This window comes from Cyprinus carpio, chromosome B15 (genome assembly GCF_018340385.1).
Source record: "Cyprinus carpio isolate SPL01 chromosome B15, ASM1834038v1, whole genome shotgun sequence".
Lineage (NCBI taxonomy): Eukaryota > Metazoa > Chordata > Actinopteri > Cypriniformes > Cyprinidae > Cyprinus > Cyprinus carpio.
In genome coordinates, this window is record NC_056611.1 from 10,124,823 (window position 1) to 10,146,727 (window position 21,905).

Sequence of the window (21,905 nt, forward strand, 5' to 3'; positions counted from 1 at the left end):
TGACATCTCTTTCCTTGATAATACTTTTAAAAGTAAGGTAATTTCCATGCCAAACACTTTTTTTTTTCTCAAACAGGTTTCCTGAAGACTCCTCCCTGTCTGCTATTGGTCTAATACATACATGGCCATGCCCCAAACTCACACTATTGGTTGTGTCACTGTTGCCGTGTTGGGCTGGGCAGATTCTGCGAGAAGCATTTCAATGTTTTGAAAACACCACCTACAAATAGCTTCCTTGTAATTGACTCTAATGTTTAATAAGTGAAATTTGAGCGTAAAATCATCTTTAAACAACTATAAATTTTTTTTTTTTTTTTTTATAACCCTCACATTGTTTCTCTGCTATGAAACCTGCCAAGCAGATGTTCTCTGCCATAAGCCCCCTCCTTCTCTGATTAGATTAAATTGTCTCCTCAAATGAATTAAGGACAGAAATCAATTATTGCGCATCTCCACGCCTGTATCACAGCAATACCCACTTATTAAATAGCCCTCGCCTTTGCCTGTTTAATCTTTGATTACGCTTTCAATTTGAGTTGCTGTTATCTCCATCTGCCACCATTATGTTGCCTCACCGGCATCATTGAGATGTAGTGCCACACGCTTTTGATTACTCTCATCGTGTAGCTTTCCTTTGATTGGTGTTTTGACTAAATAGATACTATCTCTTTATAGTCTCTCACTACAAGTATTTGAAGCGACTCTCTAAGTGAGTGACAGATGGGATCTTTTTACTATCATTCTGAGGTTCACTGTCTGAAAACTGAATGTTGTAATGTTATTCACAAAAAAAAAATTGTGGTTAAATAATTAGGCTGCAATAAGTATGCTCAGTCTGTTTTTGTAGCTAATTACATGCTGTAGACACAAGCTCTAATCATACGAATGCAAATCTTAACCAGAGTAAATGAAAACATTTCACAACTAATATGTAAAACCTACAGAAATTGAACCGGAAAATAGTCAACAACAAATTTTGTTTCTGATTAGTGTGGTTTTTGTGATGTGTGTGGTTAAAAAAAAAAAAAAAAAATCAGTGACAGTACAACTGCAGTTGTAAAAACATTTTTATAAAAAAAAAAATGGAAGAAGCCACAGAGCTATAAAAGAAGAAGAAGAAAAAAACAGATAGATAATCTAAGTATACAAATTCTGTGATTAAGTAAAAGTACAGGTACTGATGAAATTAGATTACTTAAGTATAAATAGGCCTATTCCTTATTCCGTATTTTGAAGTTTGAAGTTTTTATTTCAGTTGAAGTTTAAATTTTATGTGCTTTTTCATTTTTATTGTAATTATAATTTTTATATAAATATTTCTATTCAGAATTTATTTATTCATTATTTTATATGTATTTATATTATTTGTTTTTAAGTTTATGATTTTTTAACTTCAAAATAATGAGAAATGACATACAGTAATTTTCTTAAATATAGTGGAGTAAAAAGTAAGATGCATTGGTTTATAATGTACTGACATATACATTTTCCCAAACTGAAAATACAAATTTGTAACATATGTACTTAAGTACAGTTATCATGTGGACAAGTACAAAACATCTGTTGGTGCTGTTTAATATGACTGAGATGCTTTGTTTGGTATACTGTAGACAAAATTTACATTTAAATATTACTTTATTATAATTCCACAATTTTGAATTTACAAAATAGCAAAATAATGATTAAATGTTAAACTTCGAATAGAGTATTTGTCTTAGGCCTGCCAATCTCATATATAACAAAACAGGAAAAGAGAGCAAAAAAATTTACAAAAAAAACTATTTTTTTTTTTTTTTTTTTAGGTTTTACATTTATGATACTTAACTGAAACCGCATAATGCAACCAACAGTGCTTAATACAAAGAGCATCTGCATTATAATTAACGAACAATGAAGACATATCCCTTTGCATTTCTTCATTTCAGGAAAAAAGTAATCAAATAGTTTGTTGAATGCCTATTTCATATTATTAGTTTCGCTTTGCTGCACAATAACAAGGGAATCGCTGATATATAGCTGGACAGACAGGTAAAAACAGCTCGGATGGCTATTTCTTTCCTTCCTGGCGAGGCCACAGAAAGAAAAAGCAGAGCAGCTCGGTGTAGCAGAGTAAATGAGATTCATTGTGTGGTTCTCATCCGCAGGCAGTGTGAGGACATTCTTCTAAGAGTAGAGAGGGTGCGGGACTCTGTTTAAAGGTCAGACAGCAGATGAGATGAAGACTCAGCTTCATTCTCAGCCAAATATTAGATTCAACAGAAGAGCTGAAAGACTCCAAAACAACCCCAAAATGCGGCTGCTTGAGTATAGCAATGTTACTGATGCAACTGTGGTGCTCACATACTGAAGCTAAGTTACAGAACGTACAAATTAGAGTACTGGACTGTTTTCATATTACGTTTTCATATCAGATTTCATATGATGTATTTCTGACAGAGTGGCTTTATTTCTTATTAAAATGTTTTCACAATTTTTGATCTTCCATATAATCTCTACAAATTATCCAATGCCGTTTCAGTGCATCACTGGGTAGTAACTGGGTAGCACTTTATTTTCTATCTATTTTTATCTATCTATTCAATTCTGTGATAAACAAGTTAAATCTAAAGTAATCTAAAAGTAGTCAGTACACATTACCTAAACTCTAATCTGATAGATACATTACTAACCACAATTTTTGACGTAATTTGTAATTAGATTATTGTACAATTTGTAAGTAATCTACCTTGCATTGTGACTAAATAGGCACTGAATTTGATGCATAATTAATTAATTGACCTGGGGTGTGTTTCCTGTACAACGATGTAACCCGCTGATGAACCACCATAGTATGATGCATTGCTGTGGAAACAAACTAGCTAGTCACGACTGTTTCCCAAACGCAGTCACATCGCCGTCGTTTGAACCACATTAGTTCAACAATATAGGGCAATTGTTAATGATGTCACATGCATCTGGTGGAGTATTAACTTCTGCTATTAGAGATCTCTGAGATGCTGCTGTATTGAACATGGCACGTGATGACTAATTTACTATTTTTTGTTCCCTGGCATTTTGCCTTATTTGATGTCTGATTCATCATGGGTTCCCTCATATGTCATAGCCTACTTTGGCCCTCCCTTATAGGCATTTATTCGCATGTGCACTCTTCAAAAACGGTGCTTGTTGAGGATGTGCAAAAATGCATATATTAAAATGCATTTATATTAAGATAGAATGGAAGATATAGATTGTACTGCATGTTAGCTTGCTTATTGTGCCCAAGAACATAATTTATTCAAGCCCATATGACTTACTAACAAGAAACTACAGGTCGAGAGCTTTGGTTCCAACCACATAAGTTGAGAATGTTCATTTGAACATTTCGGGAAACACAGATTCGTTGGATTATGTTGGTAACGACAAAACTTGTGACTATAGTTGGCTAACGATGCTTTTGGGAAACGCACCCCTGATTGCGAATGTTCATTTGAACTATGGTTTCGATAAACACCGATTAATTGAACTATGTTGGTAATGACAGAACTGCGACCACAGTTGGCTTTTGGGAAATGCACCCCTGATATGACTTGAGATATAGACTTTCAACCAAGTGTTTTTTAAAGTTTCTCATTACCACTGTTTTTAAGTGCTAAAAGCAGAAAAGGAGCTGGGAACTTGTCTGTATATAGTTTAAAGAGCTGGGATATATTCAGAAAAGAATCAGTTAACCAATGCGAAGTGGCTTCTGAATATAACAAAAGGAAATATCAATGTCAATGAGAGTTTGCTGATCACTTTCTGTAGTACTAACAGAAATGCAAAGGTGACAATCAGGTAGTTTCAGCATGTGAAGCTTTCGGTAAACAAACAGTTAAGTCCTTTGCATTTTGTACACATCCCTATTAGTTAACCAGTTGATACATACAAAAAAAAATAATTCATAATAAAAAGAAAAGTAAAGCAGCCAAAAAACACACATGGTACTTAATAAATCAAACAGTCAAGCAAATAAAAGCAGTCAAAAAAGACACATTTATAGTCAGCAGAGGAGTTTATATGCTGTGCCTCTTTCAGAAACTTTCCCTTTATCTCCACTTATAGATAAAAAATAGAGAATAGAAGTAATATTAAACGTCCAAACTTCAAATATAATCTTTATCTCAGCTTCTGTCTGTTCTGTGGCCAGTGGGTCGCCAACAGAAGCTAATTATCATGTCTGTTTGCCTAAAGGTAGGTGATCTTATTAATTGTGCATGTCACAGCACCATTTATCAGTAGAGTTATTATGGTCTTCTCAAGCGAGGAATATCTGTCCTTTCATTACAGAAGTCGTTCATAGGCACACTACCTTAATTGCACTTACATCTGAATCTGCTCAGAGTAACCTCATTACTGCCTACAGGAACAAACATGTCATTACAACATCTGTCATGTTGAGCTATAATGGTCGCAGTTAGGACTAGACAAACCAAATTACTCCACAATCTAGATTTATCAGCAGCATTGAGCATGAACTCGCACAGAATCTACATCCGACACATCTGTAGCAGGACATGTGCAATTACATAAACGTAATGAAGTAATTCACCTGCCCTGAAGGCTTTACAACAGCCTATGAGAGGCTGCTCTGGGCAACGGCCAATGTCAATTTAATCATATGACTAAAATCAGCATTTCTTTCTTGCAGGGAGTTACAGGTTCAATCCATAGTTAATGAAAGTGACCTAATATTCAGGTCTAGGGCTAAAAGAAAAGATTTGTGCTCAAAATGTAATAGGAATGTTATACTTGAATTAAATACACCAAAAATACAACGCAAAAATTATATATAAGTATTCAAATATTTAAATAAAAGTAGTCTACGACTGATGCATTACATTCCAAGTTTTCTGAAGTCATAAAATATTATAATTTGAGTGACTAACATAACTTACCCCGAAACATCTGGCCAGTGTAACTAAAACTATTAAACATCTTTATTGAAATAAAGCTTAAAATATAAATATTAGCTGAAAAGCGTAACATTAAAAAATGACACATGTTGAATTTAAATGAATTTAATTAGTTTAAGTTGAAGCACTAATATTAATAATAAATAATAAGTTTAATCTACTGTATATATCAATATAGGAAAAAATTAAATGTTATTGTTAACTAAAGCTAGCCATTAAAATTCAGTATTGAAATACAGAAAAACTGAAATAAAAAAAGGATTAAATAAATAAATTTGACTTGTACTAAAATTAATAAAACAAAACCTGAAATAAAAATAAATTTGTACTATAAAGAAATATAAAAATCTAATGTTGTGAAAACTAAATATTTGAAAAAAAAAAAAAAAAAAAAAAAAAAACTTAACCTAACAAAACTTTTAAATTAATTAATCTGGAAAATTAAATAAAATTATAAAAACTGTAAAAATTACAACAACACGACATCAACAACAACAAAAACAACAAACATAATAAAATTACTAAACCTTGAAACTTAAAATTAAGCTAAAAACATAAAAACAAAAGCTAATTCAAAATATGAATAAAACTATAATAGCATACAACAATAACGCTGCATCTGGAACAATTTATGTGAAAGTGCCTCATTTAATCATTCATGGTTTTAGGCAAAAATAACATCATAACGTGACAATTCACTAATACAGGCTCTGTATTTTTAGTCCAAGGTGGCACATCTTACCCCACTTGCCCCTACTGATGTCATTATGAAACCTCATTAGCAAGAGTTTTTTTTTTCCTTTCTTTTTTTTTCAGTACACAAATATATATTCTTTCTCCTAGGGCTGATGATGTACCTAAAAATACAACAATAAAGACCAAAATACCTCCTCCTTGTTTAAGACCACAAAACACTGGCTGTCATCCAGGCCTCTTCTCAGCTGTTATTCAATGTCTCTTTCATATCATACATTATTTTATTTAATTTTTTTTTCTCACAGCGCGTCTGTGACTCATCTGTACAGATGTAGATCTGTCAGCCAACACAAAGCAGAGAGGCTTGGCTTCTCTCTGCACACAGCCTGCTTTCCTTTACTGGATTATTGATATGCCGTGGTACACAGCGTAGCTCCATGGCCGGCACTCAGCAGCTTAGAGCCCATTCTGCTAGGATAAGCTAACCCTCCATGGTGAGGAGAGAGCATCTTTAAGTGAGAGCGTAAAGCATTCTCCCCGTCACACCTCACGTCAAAACGCTGTGATGCACTAATGCTGCACTTCAGCTACCGACACACTACCTTAAACGCTCAGCTGACACAGGATCTATCCGCACATTTAGCTGGGCCCTCGGGCAACTGAGCCGCAAGATGTTTCGGGGGCTTTTTGTCCCTCAGGCCCAATTTGTATGGCACATTCACAGAAAGCCAGCTACAAATGTCTTTTTTTTTGTGAATTGTTAACTAAGGTGAGCAAGAAGCTGCTCTAATGGGAATATGACTGTAGAGGTGCTGTGAAGCCCTGACCTAAATGTCTGGTCACAGATTTAATTGGAGACCATGAGTTTTATATAGCTATTAAGACACTACGCAGAAGTGTTTTGATCTGTGATGAGGGAGATTCCTGTGGACGTGTAGGGGACTACAAATATCAAGTGCACTTTAATGTTCTGGGCGAAATGTAGGAGACGCAAGATGAGGTTTGAAGAAAGTGCTGATCCGTCAGACCTGTGGTGTGGTGGTACAGTATATGTGAGGCTTGGTGCACATGTGGAAGATAGGATTGATTTTAACCCTAACTCTCTTCCATAGGTCTCATCTATCAGTAAATGATGACCCACTCTGCTTAATAATAATTCCTGTAATTAAATAACCTTCCCTTAATGGAAATGGCTCTCGACAAGGGGTCCATAAGATGGCCTAAAATTATTTAAAATTAGAATAAATAAATAAATAAATAAATAAATAAATAAATAAATAAATAAATAAATAAATAAATAAATAAGATAATGGTTTTGGGGAACCATTAAAAGTAGATAAAATAAATTAATAATAATAATAATAATAATAATAATAATAATAATAATAATAATCAAATACAATTTTAAAAATGTCAGTTAAAATTACTCTTCCCAAGTAAAACAAAGAAATAAATACATTTATGCATGTTTTATGTAAATACAACCGTTTATAAGCAACAGTTTATAAGCAGCATTATTATTACCAGAAGAAATATATAAGTTTGATGTTTTATAAACAAAGTTCAGGAGGAGCACATTGAGATAATCAACCAATTCAGCACAGGTGGAGCTTGTTGTTAGATAATCAACTTAACAAGCATGAAATGCCAACTCACCTCTGTCCCACGACAGTTTTCTGGCATCCCTCCTCCTCCCCAACTCCTCATTATTCTCATCCCAGATCAGGGATGGGGAGTTCTCTGGGTTTGGGATATATTCTGAGCTCGGAGCCCTCCTTCAGAACAGCACACCAAATATGTTTCCTATTTTCCTCAATCTGATTATATGTAGGTGCAAAATCGTGAAATAGAGATTTTTGGACAATGGGAGACCATGGGGTCAAAAAGGTCAAGAGCATCTGCTGTATGACACAATAAGACACATTCTATCATTCAAAAACTGTGGTATCTAAAGTTCAATCTTCTATGAATTTCCATTTGGAGTTCAACACAGTACATTTCTAGGATACACTATTTGATAATCAGCAGTAGTTTAATGAGATGATTTCTCTTTCTAACCCCTGCTGATAGTCTTGATTTCATTGTTTTATAGCAAGTGAGCAGACATAAAAAATCATCAGAGATCAATGACTCAGTCTTGAAGCATCCCTGCATGAATGTGACCCTTCAGCCACAGATTATCTATCACTTCTTATCAAGTCTTATAAGGAAATCTTCCCATCAAATTTGATAAATCAGCTAAGTGTGTAACTTCACTGAAGGCACTCAGATTGCGAGCCTGAGCTACAGCACAGTCATTGGTTCACATTTTAAGAAGGGAAAAAAAAAAAAAAGCTGACAGCTTATGGCAGGGATCCTTGGGATATAAATTATTAAAATACTTTTAATAACCACCATTAATAATACAAAAAATAAAAAACAAAAAATCCTCCAAAAAATCAAACAACACAACAAAACAAACAAGCAACAATTCATATAAACAAAACAAGAAAGAAAAGAGTGACTTAACTGTCTTACATAAAACCCAAGAGACTAAGAAATAAAACCAACCCTTTTCTCTAAACAAATATATATATATATAATATATATATATATATATATTGCTTGAAATATATATATATATATATATATATATATAAGTAACTTGATTGCTTGAAATGCACTATTTATATCACTAAAACATATATGTGTCCACAGTATAAGACACTAAAACCAAAAAAAATTAAATCCTAAAATAAGCCTCAAATGTCCCTATCAATAACCTATAATAATCTTTTATAAACCAAAATTTATTAAAAAAAAAAAATATTATTTCATATTGCTGAATCAACCTAAATATATTCATTTATACACCAAAACTAGCTTTTATGCGTTAAAACAGTAGAAATGGCTCTATTAAGGCAACATTTTTATAGTGTACCTTGTCATTTACTGCAGTTACTTGCACCTTTACGCAAAATAAATTACAGACCTGAATCATCTGAAATCAGCAGCTTTAATCCACACAAGCTTTTCATCTACAAGTATAAAAAAAAAACTACACACACACACACATCACGTGACCTTTTCCTAACAGCCACATATTTATGACCATCGGCGAGGGAATGCAACCGCAGAGAATTTAAAAACACCTGAGAACCTATATCAAGAAAAAAATCGATCATTGGTTTTGATCCACACCAAGTTCCAGGAATAATTATAGAGATCTGTAGTCAGCACAGACAGTGCCAAACCTAACATATGCCGACATCTACATACCCACAATCCATCTCTGAACCGCGAGTGTGGGGGCTTTGAAGAGTATAGAAGCTCACTGCTAAATCTCTCTCTCAAAAGTTACTTGTATAATACAGTACATTTTACAATGTACTTACTAGAGTAATAATAGTAAATTATGCATAGTTGCATGCATCAAACGCTTAACCAAAGCCTAATACTTAACCTATAGTAATTACATGTTGTTACTTAATATTACTTAGTACTTAAATGTATCATTTTCAAGAGCACCTTAAAATAAAGTGTAAGTGTTACTTGTTGTTGCATTGTTTTTTGTCCGATTTAGTAATAATGTTACAAAAGATCTGCAGTGTTACTGTCTGAAATGAGAAGCAGCAGAAATGAGTTTACATCAAGAGGAAAAAAATCAAGCGCAGATCAACTCAGCATCTATTTGCCATTTAAATATATAATTTCATAATTAATAAATTTTTTTTTTGCGCACTGACAGATTTCATGAATAAAGCTTGTGCAGAAATAAATGTACATATTTTTTATGTTGTTTTCTATATGTTTATCTGTTTTATTTGCTGTTTTGAATTCAACTGTTAAAATGTTTATATTCATAATTACAATGAAAAGGGACATAATAGTTACTTTCAACAAACATATTTGATTACCACAGTAAATTAATAATAAAAAAGTGTGACATTGTTATGTTTTCAAATCGTGTTACAACTCACCCCACCTGCTGTCATAACTCAGGAAGTGAGTAGTTTGTAACATCAGCAATTTATATTATGACATAGTTTAGAAAGAAGCAATAGATTACAAAACAGTAGACAAATATGAAAATGGTATATCAAAATTTGAGACATTTATTGCAAAACAGCAACAACGACGAAGCAATATGTGTTACAACATTCCCCCGGTCTCCTCTACATGGTGTTGTTACACACAACATATACTGTATCTACTGAGACATATATGCATCAATAATCAATATTAATATTGTAACATAATATTGACTCTTTATGCAGCATCCAGCTGTAGCTCTCTAGGCAGACATATATATGGACTGCGAGTCAATAAAAGTCCACCAGCAGTGAGTCATGTTTTTGCAGTGGCAGTAGGCTATAGTACATCGTGAATGGTTATTATTTATTTATTTACGCGCACATCCTTTTGCAACTCGTGCGGAACTTATAGAGAAACACACACACACACACACACACACACAAAGGTGTGTAAGTGTTGACAGAGTACTGTGAGATCTGTGACCCGTGGGGCGCGGCGGCGCGCGATCCGCCTGCGGATTCAGTGAGAGTCAAAGTGGGACAGCAGTGCGCACCGACTCGCTGCAACCTGACCGCCGGAGCTCCATCCACATCTGTCCGTCCTGAGACATCCTTGCTATCTGTACACTACACAGTCTAACACAGTCTGTTATCGTTCCTGTAGATAAATGCATAAGCTGTATCTCCAGTCTTTACTTGCACACTGCGCGTCTCGAAGTGAAAATCTTATGCTACGACGACCCCAAGATGTAGAATCTTGCAAATACCGGAGCGCGATGCGCTTGGAACGCGCGTACGTCCTACTTAAACCAGTGCTGGCCGACTAATACTCAAAAAAAGAGCGTGCATTAAGCATCCATCACCCGTAACGAGTCAACTTCAACTTGTTTTGCGCGGTCAAATCACATCCTGAACATTGAACAAACCTGCGCTTTACTGCGATTACATTGCAGATCGCAGATCCATGTGAATCAGTTCGGAATAAAAAGGTCGTCAGTATTCCCAAAGTTTGGTTATTTAATAAACGCAAATCATAAGACGCGTAAAATCAGTGAGCAAAACTGCGCGTAATTTAATTTTTGTGCTGCGTACGCGAACCATACGAATCGATTTGGAACGAGCACATGCTCACTAAATCGTTCTGCGTCTGAAGTTGCTAATCTGATAGATGATGGGTCGCAAACATCACTGAAATGAACTACAAACAACTTCCCACGCGCGTGTAAAAGAATGTGCGCTGAACTCAAATCTGCACTGTCATCATCATGCCACCAAACACACATACTGTATATGACCTGTCCAAAAGCGCGAGAGATTTATGAAATATTATCCCTGATGTAACTGAGCACGGGGCTTATGATAATATGTGCTTAGATCACACTGGCATTTCCGTTCACCCTGCCAACTCCCACCACACCCAAAGGGCATCACACTGTGGCCACACATCACTGGGTCCTTACCTTTAATGACAATCCCACAGAAGCTGTAGAGCACAAAAAGCAAGTGCTGTTGGAGCATCATATTCTCGTGGAGATGCTTGCGTCCGCGTTCTCCCTGCACTGATGCTGATGCCGCTTATCCAGGTGATGGTGCGCTCTCAGTCGGGCTCGGATCGCATGAATGGAGCAAACCCGAATCTCCTGTCCCGATCCGGAGGATACGTCGCCTGCAGCAGTTACTGTAACCGGGCTGGGAGAAGATGCTGCCCGCACTGACAATGCTGAGAAAGTGGCACTTCAGCCCTTGCCTGACTCTCTGCCTCTCCAGAGCGCCGCAGCAGACGCGGGACCCGCCCACTTCGGATTGACACATGGAGACGCCTTACCGATATAGGCTACAGACGAGCCTGGATGCGCAGTTGATCACGCTGATTGATAACTTTCTGTCAGTTGGGATTTTTGGTTACACTTTTCGACAATAGTGTTGTCTGTCCTGTATTAATAAGGCTCCTGTAATCATAATAACATGCAGTTTCCCTGTTTAATTGCTGTGCATGTTTTTCAGGGGACATCGGGGATGTTGTAACACTGGGTGAGGTGTAACACCATCAATTTAACCAATTAGGAATGAGTCTTGTAGTACAAGTATAATTGTCACGATTATAATTTGATTTGGGATCGTCATAATGAGTTTTAAACGACAGAATTGGAATCTGAATCAGCATGTTGTCTTGTTTAATTTGATTTGTAACATTCACACATGTTAAAAACATTTTTTTTTAAAATAATTGACGAGGAGGATTGTAACACTTCTGCTGGATTCGCAAAGTTTGCACAAATCGGGACAGTGTATAGACCTAGATTTGTCATATTTATTAGAGATATTAACGCACAAAAACTGGATTATAATAAAAAGCTCACACATACTCACATATTGTTTAAATGAATATTTAATATTCTGGTGGCTAAAAGTTTGGAATAATTAAGATTCTGGATGTTTTTGAAAGAAGGTTCTTATGCACACCAAGCCTTATTTGATCAAACACTGTAATTTTACATATTTAAATAACATAATATATATTATAAATGTAATTTATTCCTGTGATGCAAAACAGAATTTTAAGCATTATTACTAAACTTCAAAAAAAACCCTAATAAACTATACTAAAATCCCTAAATATTTCTCAAAATAATTATCAAAAACAGGTGTGCTGCTTAATATTCTTCTTATTTTTTTTTTTTTTTCTTTTTTTTTTTGTGGAAACTATGATACATTGCCATTCAAAAGTTTGAGGTAAGTACAATAAGAGAGAGAAAGAGAGAGAGAGAAATAATTATTTTATATTAAGCAAGGACACATTAAATTGATGCTACAAATAAAAACTGTTAGTTTGAACTTTCTATTCATCGAAGAACCCTGAAAAACCCTGACGAATATAAATCTTGTATCTTGAATCTTGAAATTGTATCATAGTTTGCAAAAAATAAAATAAAAAAATGCTTTCAAATGAAGTCAACATTGACGATAATAAGAACCATTAATAATAATTGTTTATTATATTATATTATATTATATTATATTATATTATATTATATTATATTATATTATATTATATATTATAAAACTATTTATGTAAGGGTGTGGGAATGCTAAAACCAATGGTTATAATGAATCATATAGCATAAATTGTAATCTTATTAAAAATACAAATCATAAAAGAATCATATCACACAAAAATGTATTTAGTGATGTTAGTTTGTTTGAATAAACCGTTTCTGTTTGTTGCTTTCTTTTTAAAATTGTAGCATTTTACTAATTTAGAAAACAACCCCATGTGTACAACATACCTTTAGAAATTTATGAACAGCTGAGGTTATATCTCATGAGTCATGAGTGGTTTACAATTCCAGCTTTCCTTGGATCTACTTATGTTGGTTCCTTGTAAAACATTACAGAAGCTATGCCAATCAATATTAACGTCATCTGGCTGGATGTTGAATGTTGCATCAACACTACTCTTGAGCTGTAATATAGCTGGAAGGTCAATTTGACATGACAAAAGATGTGAGAGGGCTTTTTTGGAACATAAAATGCTGACAGATTAAATTTGATTAAATTAAAAAAAAAAGTCTGTGTGGACTAGAAGGTTTTCTGTTGTTGTTGTCTTGTATTTGAATAGTTTTGAGATCTCGAGTGGGAAAATGAATATTGTTTATCCTAGTTGTTAGCATCTTTAATTGGGTCTCCAGGCATTCTGTCAGAAACAAGTCTGTGCCATTCTCACATTCTCACCTTGTTCCATATTGCAAGTGTCACTGTCTTTAGAAAGGCATGCATGCATTTATGAAGTTGCATTAAATGTTTAACATAAATATAATTTTTTTTATTATAATTCTTTTAAAATATATTATTTGTACCACATTTATGTGCCTTTAAATTTGTTTTAATTCATTCAATTGTTATTTCAGGGTATACATTAAAAAAATCCATAATATTACAAAATATTATTTAATATTTAATTACTCTCATTTATTATGAACGTGCATGTTCCAGAAACACACTTTAATATTTACTAATAAAAATAGATCGCTTTCCAACTGAAAAAGATGAAAAAAAAGATCGTGCTCTGTTGGCACAGCTACAGAAGGAAAGTGAGAATGAAGAGTCAAGTGCAACCACATGGCCCTCCAAGCAGCTGGATATTAGTCTTCCTTCCGCACATTCTAGGATTGGTGGGCCGAATTGGGCCGGTGTCCATCCATGACTGAAAACACAGGGCTAAAACCGTGCTCGTAGTCTGGGCTCTCTCTCCAAACCCATCGAAAGGATTTTACACCTGATTTCACATGCCGCTCACCAAATTTCGTCCAATTTAACACAGAGACCCAACTTGCCTGTCTGGAGTCTGGCCGTGGTTAAAATGTTGGCTCTGCTGAATACCTCGTATGAGGCTCAGTAAAGCCAGTTTTACAAAGAGCATCGTGGAGGCCAATTGGCTAAAGTTCTGAGCAACTTAAACTCAAGCAATAGAAGAATCGAGAGAAAGGATACATAGTGCAAAGAAGATTTAAGGTTGATGGCAAATGGTTATACAGTATCCTTCATCATTTCATTGAGCCATAGAAAAGGAATTTCACTCAAGGGCTTTGCAAAGCATTATAGTTAATAGAGCATAACCTCTGGATAGCAGAGGGGTGTTTTAAGACAAAAGCAGGTTATGGCTTTCATTTCTGTAAGATGTACATGCATAGAAAGAAGTTATAGAGACTGTCTGCACTGTTTCTGAACCACACTTTGACAACCAGTCTAAATTCAACACTGCTTTTCTTGTAAAATATGCTCAGACCAGCAAGGTATTTTTGTATTTTTGAAAAATGTGTACTGCAAATCCATCTACAGTACATGGGAAAATAGAGTAGAAGAGTCCTCAGACTCTCATTTTGCTCTTTACTTTCAATGCTTTTAAAACTGACATCAATTAAAAGGAAAAAGTTATTTATTTATTTTTTCTTTTTTTGACTTTGACTTTGACTTTGACTATGTAATCTTTAATACAAAAATTGTATTAACTACATTCTCTAAAATGACTTTTTTCAGTGATGTTACATGTGGTTTATTGGGTTACTAATAACCACATTTATGCATTATATGTGTTTCGAAATAGGTTAATAGCAGATATTTCATTAGCTAGAAGTGACAACAAGATGGCAAAATTACTAAAGTTGAGAGCAGAAAGGAATCTTTGTTAGACATCTTATGTATAGCTACTGTATGTATAAAATAAAGAGAAAATTACATTCATTTTGTCTTGTAGGAGCAACATTTGGTTTGAAACTTCTCCACAACCATACATTCTACAGTATATGGTAAGAATGTAATGGATGTACTACATCCACCATGTTGTCACTATCATGTGACCTGTCTCTGTCCCTCGGCTTCATGGACTGTAAAGTGTCCATCACACATGTACTCCAGAATCTCAGTAGTAGTAGGTCATCTGGGTATGTTAACCACATGAGACACAATACAGGAGTTTATCACCCAAAATTAAACTTTGCTGAAAATGTACTCACCTTCAGGTCATCCAAGATGTAGATGAGTTTGTTTCTTCATCAGAACAGATTTGGAGAAATGTAGCATTACATCAATTGCTCACCAATGGATGCACTGCAGCGAATGGGTGCCATCAGAACGAGAGTCCAAACAGCTGATAAAAACATCACAACAATCCACAAATGATCCTCACCACTCCAGTCCATCAATGAATGTTTAGTGAAGTTAAAAGCTGTGTTTGTAAGAAACAAAATCATCATTAAGGTATTTTAACTTCAAACAGCCAAAATAAATGAGTCCATAATCCATAATAACTCTTCCTCCACTGAAAGTGTCCATCTCCTTTTGTCCTCTCACATCAAAATCCATCAACAAAGTAGTCTAGACCTGTTTTGGACTGATTTCGCTTGCAAACGGTGCTTAATCTGTGGATTTTTCTCTCCTGATTCAAATTAAATGTCTTTTTCACTGGAGAAAATATTATAGTATGAATAGAGGACTCTTTATTTTGGCCAAAAGAGACATCATGTATTTATTTATTACAAACACGCAGCTTTTTGCTTCTCAAGATGAACTGGTATCATGTGGATTACTTGTGGATTATGGAATTCGACTCTAATTCTGATCGCACCCATTCCCTGCAGAGGAAGATGAAGAAACAAACTCTTATACATCTTGGATGGCCTGAGGGTGATTAGATTTTCAGCAAATGTTCAGTTTTGGGTGAAGTATTCCTTTTTCCAGGGTTTACAGCATATTCAAAATAGACATACAGTCTATACAATAGCATGTGCTGTACAAAGGTTCAACTGTTTATCTTTCAAAACTTTTTTATGGAGTTTTTGTCTTGCTGAAATTCCTTTGGAAAGATGGTTTGTCAGCTGTACAACTGGTTTGTTGTTAAAGTCCCAGACTGAAGGCCAGACTGAAGGGACCTGGAACATCACCAAATACATCAGATTGCAGTAGTAAAATTTTTGATTTAATTTCAGTATTATTAAGCAGTTATGGGGTTACCCTAAAAAGCACTTTACAGTGAGCATTTGAACAAGCTCTCAGGGATAGAGATGGGTTTAGCATTGCTTTATTGAACAGTCACCATGGCTGTATCTCATACTAAGTTTCATGTTGCATTCAGAGGAAACGTACGTCAGCATTCTACAGATCTCGTTACATTGCAAATCTATAAATATTCAATCAAAATGGTTGCCTGGAGAGAAACGGTTCTTGTGCCTCACCGATGAACTAATTGAATCCATGAAACGCTCTAGCAAATATGCCCGCAGTGCACATGTCATTGTAACCCCGAGAGTCAAGCGACTGCAAATTGGTTTTTTGAAAAAACATATTTTTCTTATATGGAGTGTATGTATTCTGCTGGAAAGCTTGGAGAGCGCGTACAAAGAGCTTTGACTGTTGCATTGGAACCTCTGTCACTTGAACGCATGTTTGCTTGATCGCAGTCTCACGGTGAAATTAATTTAACCCTTAGTAGTGCAGTTAACACAGAATTCTCAGACCTAACAGCTTCCATCCATTTCTTGGCCATTGTTTTTGCACTCTTCGCTGGAAGAGAGAAGCAAACAGACAGTGAACCAGTCTGAGGAATCCATCTACATGGGAAGCCCTAAAAAGCCTTGAGACCTAAAGTGACACACAATTCTTTTGTTCAATCGACAATGCAAATAACATATGCATTTTTTTTTCTAATTGTGTTTGTAACCATGATCAAAGTGCATCTTGAGGTTACTTATATAATGTCTCATCAAAGAAATGGTGAAAGTAAGAGATAAACACCAAATAAATAATTAAAACACCACATAAAGAATACAATTTATTCTTCCTGTCTTTCTCCAGTGATAGTACTGATGATTAGAAACAGATATAATACACTGCATGTTTTGACAGGCATCTCACTGCTGAATGAATAGAGGTAGACATAGGATGCTTTTAAATGAGGATTTCATTCATATTACCTTTGAGATTAATTAAGTTCCGTCGGAGTCGATGAGAATCGCTGTTGTGACATTGCAACACTTGCCTGAGTGATTCTCAGGAGTGAGCTCACTAAACAGTTGTGCAGTATTTCACCACAAAAACTATGGTTATTCACTTTAACTGTTCATTTGAAATTGTTTTGCTCCATATATAAATTAAGTTCTCACATTTTATTTTGGTGACCAATACTCGCTATTGAATATGAGATTTGGCTCAAGAAACTCCAAATTACTGCTTATTAATAGTTAGTAAGGTGGTTGTTAAAGGGGTACTCCACCCCAAAATTATGTTTTTTCATTAATCACTTACCCCCTTGTTGTTCCAAACCCGTAAAAGTTTTGTTCGTCTTCAGAACACAATTTAAGATATTTTGGATGAAAACAGGGAGGCTTGTGACTGTCCCATTAACTGCCAAGTAAATTACACTGTCAAGGTCCAGAAAAGTATGAAAAGCATCGTCAGAATACTCCATCTGCCATCAGTGGTTCAACCGTAACATTATGAAGTGAAGAGAATACTTTTTGTACGTGAATAAAACAACAATTCGTCTCCTCTGTATCTCTCCGCTTCACCATAGCGCCATTTTGGAGAATATGAGCTGAATGCAAGCAGCTTACGTTCTTCTGTGTCAGCCGTGACACAAGGATACGTTTCTACATGTATTTGATTTGAATGAAAACAGCGCATCTGCTCAGTATGGCTGACACAGAAGAGCGTAAGCTGCTTGCGTCCAGCGGATGTTCTCCAAAAGGGCGTTACGGTGATGCGGAGAGACACAGAGGAGACGAATTGTTGAATAAAGTTATTATTTTTGTTTTCTTCACATACAAAAAGTATCATCGTCGCTTCATAACGTTAAGGTTGAAACACTGATTGCAGATGGACTATTCTGACGATGCTTTTCATACTTTTCTGGACCTTGACAGTGCAATTTATGGGACAGTCACAAGCCTCCCGGTTTTCATCCAAAATATCTTAAATTGTGTTCCAAAAATGAACAAAGCTTTTACGGGTTTGGAACAACATGGGGAAAGTGATTAATGACAAAATTTTCATTTTGGGGTGGAGTATTCCTTTAAGTTTAGATATGTGGTAGGATCTAAAATATGGTCATACAGAAGGAGACATAATTAAGAGACAATATGCTAGTAAGCCAGATGTTGAAAATTTTTTGAATTCCCCACAAACTACCATTCGAAATAGTGAACTGCATTGTGCAAATCGCTTTCAGCACTAATTTTGTGGGTGTGTTTGTGTGGTTACTTGATCTGCATAATTTATTTAGTGAATCTGCCAGTGGGATTAATTCATTTTTAGTGAATTCCCTCCATAGTGTGCTTTTCTGCCAACCAAAAACTAAAAGATTTATTTTTTATTTTTTTGATTCATTTATTAAAAAAAAAAGAAAGAAAAAAAAGTATTTTTTAAGCAGTTCCTCTGTTTTTTAAATGGTAAAAAGCATAAAACATTATTATATTATATTAAGTATATATATATATATATATATATATATATATATATATATATATATATATATATATATATATACATATATACGTATATACGTATATATGTATATGTATTTTACTTTATATATATATATATATATATATACTTTTTTTACTTTATTTATGACTGAGTGATATTTAGAACTCAGTCTACAATGGATCTTGAAAATAAGTTCTTGCTGCTGAACATAAAAGATCTTCTTCAGGCTTCATGAATCAAACCAATCGGACAATCACTGCTGTTCAGGCAGAGAGAGAAAGACATGCATACAAGAGCACAAGTAGCCTAATCTCAGCAGTTCTTTTGTGGTGGAAAGCTGTACCATCCTGACAAACGTAAACAGGCGAGCTGAAGGGGCTGCGTTATGAAGTAGTGTGTTTGTCAGACGGGGCCGGACAGTGCTGAGGCAAACCCATGAGTCCTGATGACTGACAAAACAGCATATTTATGCATTTTGGGATTGGGACATAATCAAAACACATTTACATTCAAACCCAGTTAAGTTTAGTTCACTTTTTACTTCTGACAATTGTATTTAATCTTCAAATTTCATAAAAGTTGTGTTCATATGTGAAGATAATGATGAATCATGTATGAATCATAAACTTTTGTTGGTCACAGAACATATTTTCTACAATATTCCAAAAGCCAATTGATTTTTATTTTTTTTTTAATTTGTCAAAGGAACCAGGGTGATGCTGATGTCCAGATTAGCCTGCAAAAATATATCAGTACTGGAGAAAGCAATATTATGGATAGAGGACCAGAAAAAAAACAGTTTAAACTTATAAAAGTCTTGATGGATTTGTTTCTCACAAACACTCAGCTTTTCACTTTACAAGATGTTAATTGATGGACTGGAGTTGTGTGGATTCCCTGTGGTTTACCGTGGCGTTTATATCAGCTGTTTGGGCTTTCATTCTGACGGCACCCATTCACTGCAGAGGATCCATTGGTGAGTAAGTGATGTCATGATAAACTTCTCCAAATCAGTTCCAAAGAAGAAACAAACCCATCTACATCTTGGATGGTCTAATGTAGATAAGTAAATTTTAAATAAATTTGCCCGCAGTTTTGACTTTTTTATTTTATTTATTTTCAATTTTTTTAAGGTGTCCTTGTTACAGTGTAATTATACATTTAAGTACTGAGTAATATTAACTACATGTACTTACTATATGGTTAGGGTTTAGGATTAGGGTTTGGCTTAGGGTGTTTGGCGTCGGGGAGGATTCCCAGGTGAACTAGTGGCTTAGGGTTACTTGCATGTAATTATTCATAATTTATCGTTATTATAATACAAATTTACGTAAACAATTTTAAAAAAATCTCCATGTAACAAGGACACCTTAGAATAAAGTGTTACCATACATTTTTGGCAATTTTTTATTTTTAGGTGAACTAGTGTAAATGAATCTGTTCAATTGTAGTGTTGTTTTGGTAGTAGCTGGTAGCACAGCTAACTACTTTTCCAAACTTTTGGACTGTAGCTTAAATAATGAGCATCTCCTAACCTGAGAAGCAGTTTGGAAGTAGCTTCTCGACACTGACATGTGCACAAAATGTGTGATAGAGCTGGGGACCCGTCCTGAACCCAGTAGACTTCCACAGAATTCAAAACAGAACCTCTACTAATTGCCTGTCTGTCTGCGTTCTGATCTCTACACCTGCATTATCCGAGACGGAATCTTCCAGAACGCCCGGCAGTCAGTCTGTCGTCCCCACTGAGCCCAGGAAGCTGGATGTGGAAGGAGCTACTGCCACCACAGATACGTGGCGCTGATTGCTTTGCGTTTGCCGGTGTACGTTAACGATGGCCCATGGCAGCTGGCATTCTCACAGACCACTGCATGGAAAATGGACCGATTTTCCGATTTAATTACCCACGATGGATTTTACCCCTTCTCTCTCTGTTCCTATCCTCTTAGCAGCCAGAAAACATTTATTTCGAAAACAGGACAAGACAAATGACAAGACCACCCCATTCCTTGGCTCAGTCGGGTGCATTCGTGTTCGTTTTAATCCGATGACAATGGATGATTCATTAGCATAGCTGAATATGTGCATTTGGACCAATGACAGCTCGGATCTCCGCTGCAGCTGTTGTTGTTGCTTGATATCATTCCCTTTTGCATTTCAAAAACTTCCAGTGATCTCGTTGCACTTCATTTAAATGAAAATGTGTGCACCGTCCTCCGCAATATTTCCAAAGCTTGCCATTTCTGCATTTGCATTTCCCTTTGTCAATATTTTGTTGTCATGCTATTATACAGTAAGTTAGACATTATGATAAGACGTCGTGTGGCAAGACCTTACGTCTAATTAATTGCTGGGAGAAAAAAAGGCGTCAGATGAGTAGTGTTTACTTTGTTTCCAACAATTTACTGAGTTGTCTTCCAAAATATAATGCATTTATTTTATATTCATTCATTGCAGAGTTACTGTATCAATGCAATACAATCATAGTTTCTATTAATACTATGATTGTATGTTTTATTTTATTTTTTTATATAAAAATTTTCATTTGCATGTTTATGATTATGTTTAAAGATGTCTATATCAACACTTTATTTCAGGTTTAGGTGTTGTTATTTTAGAAGTAAGTTAAATAGTATTAGAAGTGTTGGCTCGGAATAAAATAACTAAATATGCATAAAACAATTGAAACAATATAAAAAGACAAACAAATATGAAATTATTTAGATAAATTATTGTGCTGCGTTCAGCTTCTTAATCATTCAACACAGTTTATTTAGCTCATTTGTCTTTTACATTTTTTATTTACATTTCTTTTTCAGATGATTTCTTTATTATTTATTTATTTTTATTTACAGTTCAAGGAAATCCATTGTTTAAATAAAAGTTTATATTTAAGTTATTTATAAGTCCAGTAAATGCATGGTTTCCGAGGTCTATGAATGATCACATTAAATAATTATAATAGTTATGTAAATAACCACCTTTTATTATTTTTGCCGTAATAAAGCATCCTTAATTACATCTAAAAAGAGACAGAGAGAGAGAGCTGTTTTGTATTCTTCAGAAAGACATCAAACATACTTCCCTAAATGATAAGCCACATTAAAATCAATGTGGGGTAAGATGTGCAACTTCTAAATATACGCAAATTTTGTCACATGGCCAATATATCAAATAAGCCCAAATAATAAACAACTAAAAAACAATAAAACTAAAACATAAAAAAAACTAAGCATAAAAAGTAGCTGTGGCTGCCTACGCTGTGTCAGTGGTTTAACTAATT

The 21,905-nt window shown here is 34.8% G+C and overlaps 1 protein-coding gene across 6 annotated transcripts in view; it reads right to left on the reverse strand.

The window, feature by feature from the left end:
• LOC109058307 (cell adhesion molecule 2-like) overlaps positions 1 to 11,508 on the reverse strand; it is a 223,023-nt gene extending 211,515 nt beyond the window's left edge. For 2 of the 6 annotated variants that reach the window (XM_042739161.1, XM_042739163.1), the window contains exon 1: positions 11,104 to 11,506. In XM_042739161.1, the coding sequence (XP_042595095.1) occupies positions 11,104 to 11,164 (61 nt within the window). In that variant the 5' untranslated portion in view covers positions 11,165 to 11,506. Of the gene's footprint in view, positions 1 to 11,103 lie in introns of all 6 variants that reach the window. The other 4 variants (XM_042739165.1, XM_042739166.1, XM_042739162.1 and 1 more) reach the window with 4 other exon arrangements.
• Positions 11,509 to 21,905: the final 10,397 nt, after the last annotated feature.